This window comes from Cynoglossus semilaevis, chromosome 18 (assembly GCF_000523025.1).
Source record: "Cynoglossus semilaevis isolate Cse_v1.0 chromosome 18, Cse_v1.0, whole genome shotgun sequence".
NCBI lineage: Eukaryota > Metazoa > Chordata > Actinopteri > Pleuronectiformes > Cynoglossidae > Cynoglossus > Cynoglossus semilaevis.
Window position 1 is genome coordinate 8,342,540 of NC_024324.1, and position 5,727 is coordinate 8,348,266.

Below are 5,727 nucleotides of genomic sequence, written 5' to 3' on the forward strand. Positions count from 1 at the left end.
TGCTAAATCAACCTCACGGGGCTGTATTTCAGTCACGAGGACAGCGTCTGTTTTAAGGCAAATCAACCAGGCAAAGAGGAGGTGAGACAGGAGCGCAGACGGGAGAGAGGAGAGGAGGCTGGAGGCAAGAAAGTGGAAAGATGAAAAGGCCGCCAGGGTGGCGAGAGAGAGATGCACATTAAAAACATTAAGAAGAGACAGAGTTACACTGCCAGAGAAAATAAAAAGGTCTTTGCGGGAGCGCTGAGAGCGCTCGGTGAAAGAACAAAGAGAAAGGCTGAAGCCCTCTGCGGATAAGGCTGAGGATAAGAGCTGGAGACAGCGTCGTAAATCCCAGACCCCATAGTCCTGGAGCTGGGGCCGGCTGGGGTCAGAGAGGGAGAGCTCAGAGAGAAGGACTCAGGAGAGGTGGGAGGTGATGATTCAAAAGATAGAGTGAAACCATAACCATAAAAGAACATCTTAGGATTAATCCTGAACCACTGAAACCAGCTGCATCTCTGCCTTAAATGCTTTCGCCGCCGCCGGACGTGGCAACATGGCAAATGGCAACAATGTCGGGGTCACGACGCATGGATCAAATTAAAGTTCTCCGAGGGCCGTCATTATCACCCCCGTGTCTCACACCGGGCATTTCTCACACTCTGTCGGTTCAGAGATGCAGTGAGTCATCGGTGGAGATAAATAAACTATTGAGACGTTTCCAACGCTGACGTGATCCACATACCTGACTGCCGGTTGCTAGACGCAGTGGCTCTGCTAATTGAATAATAATGAGCTAACCCAAACACAGAGGAGGGGAACGTGCATTGTGCAAACTGGCTGTGATGATTCCACAGAGGTTTTATTCAATCGATTACGATTTTATTCAATATATTTTATGCTATCTTTGAACTTTATAACTATATATATATATTTAAAAAAAAAGATGAAAATAAATAATGAAAAGAAAATAATGAAAAGGTAGAGATGTAGTAATGCACACATCTGTGTGTGTATCTGTGTGTGTGTGTGTGGTTTCCTCCCACGGTCTAAAACGACACAGACGGTGGATTAGGTGAAATGATTTGTTCTTTGATGGACTTGTGACCCGTCCACAGCGGACCAGGACTTTGTTTTCATGTCATCTACCCACAATCCTCAGCAGGATAATGGGGCCCAAGATGAAAGAATGGAAGAAACCCGAGCCATTATCTGTCTGTTCTGTTCTTATCAAATACTTATCCTGCCACCTGGTGGTAAATATTCTACATCCGTCCTCTCTCTGACCTGCACTTTAGTCAGACCAGTGAAGGGTTGGACCTTAGCAGGATTCCACAGGTGCTCTGCTGAGTAGTGGTGGGGGGGGTCAATAAATTATTCTGATTAATATTACAGTATATATATTATATATATGTATGTATATATATATATATATATATATATATATATGTATGTATATATGTACATATATATATGTATATCAATGAGCATGAATGAAAGACTGGTCAGTGTTTAGGTTCTCTCCGCTGCTGGCCTTCCCTTCCTTAGTTCTTCCAAGAAAAAAAAAAACAAAAAAACTCTTCATCCATTCACACCCTCCTCATTAGTGAGGACAGGAATGGCCAGCCTGCTAATTTAACCCACCCTGACTTAATTAATGTTCCAGTATAAAAGAGGAGAAAATTGAATTACTTCTTATGACCTGAAAAGGGGAATGAATGAAGGACTAATTAATATTTCTACCGCATGCTTTTTTTAACTTCTTAGCTTTTTTATGATCCGCTCACAGTTGTGTGTAAACCATATCCAGTCTGATTAGCCTTCGTTCAGCCGTCCAATTAGGCCGTGCTGATTGTATTTCATAATGTATTCCTCAGAACTGGCCCATTATAGATTCAGGAATGTCACCTGGAGAATGAAGGCGGCGCTCGTGTACGTGCGTGGGAGTCTTCATCGCACACAAACAGGTGACGTATGTTTTCAAGGATCTTTAATAGCAGGTGACGGCGTCAAGGTGATGTCCACCAAGACGGCCCCATGTTGAGCACCGTGTTCCTGTCAGTGCTCCTGATGCTGGGAGGTCCTGGAGGAGCGGCGGCAGCGGCTGACTTCCAGGTCTATGGGAAATCAGCCTACAGTGACAAAAGTTTGCCGAGCAGCGAGGAGGGGAGACACACGGTGAGGAGGCAGCCGCTCCAGCAGGTCAGTCACTTCTGATGTTTGTTTGTATTGGCCTTGTTGTGTGGCTGCAACCTCCAGGTGTCTTATAATATAAATAAGTTTATTTTTTAATTGAACCTGCTAACCAAGCACTACAGACATGTTCTGCTGCCATTTATTAATGAGTTAATTTTACATAATCATCAGAAATCAGCAACTACTATAGGTTAGATGTATAAAAAAACCTCTAGATTCAGTCTAGATTCAATTTACTTTTAAATATTTTGTATTAAATAATCTAATCTAATTATTCAAGATCCAAATATAAATGCACTTTAAAACTGTATTTTTCTTTTCTGTATTTCTGAGACGTAACTGCATCCTGTGTTCAGATCCACTTTCCCATTGTTGATCTGGTGATAAACTGTGGATGCTCTTGTTAGATTATAAGGATGATGTAAAATGCACAGCCCTTGCAGCCTGGTGGCGCTGACAAACTAAAGAGATACAAACCAAGGTTTGGACCAGTCATCAAAAACAACCGTTTGGTTTTATTTTTTATTTCAGGCTAAAGCTGTAACCCGCAGGAGTTTGGACTTGGAGAGGCTCAACATGCGTGTGACCCCGACCGCCAGCAAAAGCAGCCTTCCCACCATCATCAAGCTGTACCCTCCTACAGTCAACCCCCACATACACGCCAACATGCCCATGCGGTTTGGAAGAGAGGTCGAGCCGGAAGACGACCAGTCTCACAACACTCCCAACATGCCCCAGAGGTTTGGACGGGCCTGGACATTCAACCGAGTGTGTGTGAAGTGTCGAGGAGACGCCGACCAAGTTCTGCCTGGAACCAGTCTGTACTGGAGTCTCATCAACTCTCTGGCTGTTGAACAGTTCTTCAACACTGACTTGCACTGGTAGGCAGTTTTCCATCAGTACCATCTATATCAGGCATGGGCAAACTAAGGCCCGGGGGCCGGATGTGGCCCGTTCAGCTTTTTAATCTGGCCCGCCAAACTTTACCAAATTATATAATTTATTTATTTGATCATTATACTTCTGCCTTTTCCATGCAATACCCACGTTTCCCCCATGGATGGTGCAGAAAATGACAAATGTATTTGAACCTTTTTGGCCTTTATGCCTGACTTTTACATGTCATTTACCTTAGTTTACACAAACACTCCATCTATCTGCCCCTGACCCGGCCCCCCTGGCAAATTTTAGGACCAATCGTGGCTCGCGAGTCAAAACGTTTGACCACGCCTGGTCTATATGGTCATATATATTTATGTTCTGAGGTTACACATATTCATAATATATTTGACAATGCCAAAGTTGAGTCAGCAAGGATATGGTTGAACCCCAGGCTTATGTCCCCACCTGTGGTCCAAGATATGAATAAAAAAACAGTCGAGTCCCTGGTGTTTGAGGTGCTAGTTCAAATCACTACCTTTAGTTCCAGGTGTTCCAGTTTCCACTGTTGAAGTTGAAGTCAAAAGTCATCATACAGTCAGCCCTGGTGTTTCCAGTCTAAGCTTATGTATAAGGACCTGGTGCTTGTCCTCTCGTCCCAAAGACTTTGACTCCAAGTTATTGTCAAGTTGAGTTAGTGCTTAATCTAGACTTCAACATGTAAAGTCAGTGTGAAAACTAAATAAAGTGATAAAATGTTGTTTTTCTGTCTGACTCTTTGACATGAATATACCTACATTAGATGTGAGTCCTCATTGAAAATGACATGTGTTTCTTTTTTTCAACTCAGGGCTGAAGATTTTGACTTGACGGCCAATGCAGAAGAGTTGGAAATGGAGCGAACGTCCTTTAAGGGATAAAGACACAGTGTCTGCAATAGCCTATAAATATAACATCTTTTAGCCCTTCAAAACACATTTGATGTCAAATACAATAAACATAGATAACTTACAGTATATGTTATTATTATTAAGGCATGGGAAATAATAAAAGTTTCAAACAAGTTGCATTTCGCTCTATCTATCTATCTATCTATCTATCTATCTATCTATCTATCTATCTATCTATCTATCTATCTATCTATCTATCTATCTATCTATAAAAATTAAGAAAATAAAAATTGCACGCAATTCCTTTCAAGCATCTTTATTATTAAGTGTTTTATTGAGTATATTTGTTTCATTTAATATTTGCAGTGTCAGTCAATGCAATGCCTAAAAGCAAAGCTCGGTTCTACACAGGTTTACCACTAGAGGGAACTAAAGGACAAGTTTTACTATCTCGGGACCTATCAGAGGTAAAGTGTTTTTCTAAAGCTTTCTACTATCTGTGTGTGTTATTTTTGACAGTGCTGCTCATCAGATGTTTACATATGAAGGAGTGAACAATGACAGATTTGTGCCCTATGGATGCAGTTGACTGCTTTAGCCTGATTCACATCTTGAATATTTGCTGTCAGTCCCTCAGGTGTGTCAATAACAAGCTAATCTTGTTATCTACTCAAATGTTGTCTTCCTGTGCTGAACAGACCACGTCACCTCACAGCTGCTGCCACTGACAAAAATGGTAAAAAAAAAAAACTCCACACACCTTGTGCTAAAGGTAAGGGTGTGACCCAGACGCTCCACTTATGTCATTTTTTCTAGGTGACTCACTGATCGCAGCCTGGTGTTTATTAACTCCGCCTTTAGGAAATTTGATCTGTTGTGTTCTACATCCTGTTTCAGTCCAGACAGCACACAGCTACAAAATCTAGACACGTTTACCTCAAAAAGGGAAACCAACTCATTGTCTGGAGCTGCCTCAACACCAGGTACACGGAGAAGTTTGTCTTCTTCTTCTTCTTGGGCTCTTTGGGTGTTTTTCAGATCAGACTCCTTGATCCAGATGTAACCTCTGTCCCTAACTAGCTGCTCACTAAAAACACTAACCCACTCCTCCACTAATCCCACTTTTAACACATCGTTTCACTTGTGTTACAACTCCTTGAGCTGTTTGGGGTGTCCCTATCCCCTGGGCCTTTTCAAGCACATTGTCTCACTGGTATTTCAAACCATTATTGTAGTTTAGTCACAGATGGCGACCGTGTTGTAACATGATCAAACAGGCAACAGCACAGCTTTAAGGAGGACTTTTAACATCTAGATCTGTTGTACGTAAGACGCCATACAGTTGACTGGGACGTGAGTTTTTCCCACTGGTTGTAAATGCATCCTAGCAGTTCCATGCTAACTACAGAGGGGAAAGTTGTTAGCCTGTGTTTTTGTTTTGTTTTGCTTTGTTTTTTTGCCACCAAACTTGCTCAAAATATTATTACAAATACAGGCAACATGCCCTATCTTCTAACAAGACACAGCCTAATTTTCCAATGAATAATTATAAATAAAAATAAGAGACATACTGAATTTAGAAATCAACATTATGGGACTTGCTTTTTAACACGTGTAGTATGTGTGGATCTTAAGTACAAGTGATGTTTCATTTTTACTCATTCCTTTTTATACAACTCTTTCTGATGAATTTCAGTCTGATAATTTGTGACTATTTTTAACTTTTTTTTTTACTGCTGTCTGTCCTTATAGATTTTGGACATGGGGGACATTGAGAAGG

General features: G+C 41.5%; 1 protein-coding gene and 1 long non-coding RNA gene across 2 annotated transcripts; both read left to right on the forward strand.

Moving 5' to 3' along the window:
- The first annotated feature begins 1,478 nt into the window (after positions 1–1,478).
- On the forward strand, positions 1,479–4,217 carry npvf (neuropeptide VF precursor). The gene is made up of 3 exons (XM_017041423.2): positions 1,479–2,184; positions 2,710–3,059; positions 3,908–4,217. The coding sequence occupies exons 1-3, from the start codon at positions 2,020–2,022 to the stop codon at positions 3,975–3,977; spliced, it is 585 nt and encodes a 194-aa protein (XP_016896912.1). The 5' UTR covers positions 1,479–2,019; the 3' UTR covers positions 3,978–4,217.
- Positions 4,218–4,403: 186 nt separating this feature from the next.
- Positions 4,404–5,727, forward strand: LOC112488500 (uncharacterized). Its single transcript, XR_003052604.1, has 3 exons — positions 4,404–4,719; positions 4,845–4,930; positions 5,700–5,727. It is a non-coding gene; the product is annotated as an uncharacterized LOC112488500 (long non-coding RNA).

What these genes read in the sequence shown, in the direction of transcription:
- npvf (XM_017041423.2), top strand. Translation starts at nt 2,020, where the DNA reads ATGTTGAGCACCGTGTTCCTGTCAGTGCTCCTGATGCTGGGAGGTCCT. An exon ending in GGAGGCAGCCGCTCCAGCAG is followed by an intron (nt 2,185 to 2,709) that starts GTCAGTCACTTC and finishes TTTTTATTTCAG; the next exon opens with GCTAAAGCTGTAACCCGCAG. An exon ending in TTCAACACTGACTTGCACTG is followed by an intron (nt 3,060 to 3,907) that starts GTAGGCAGTTTT and finishes TTTTCAACTCAG; the next exon opens with GGCTGAAGATTTTGACTTGA.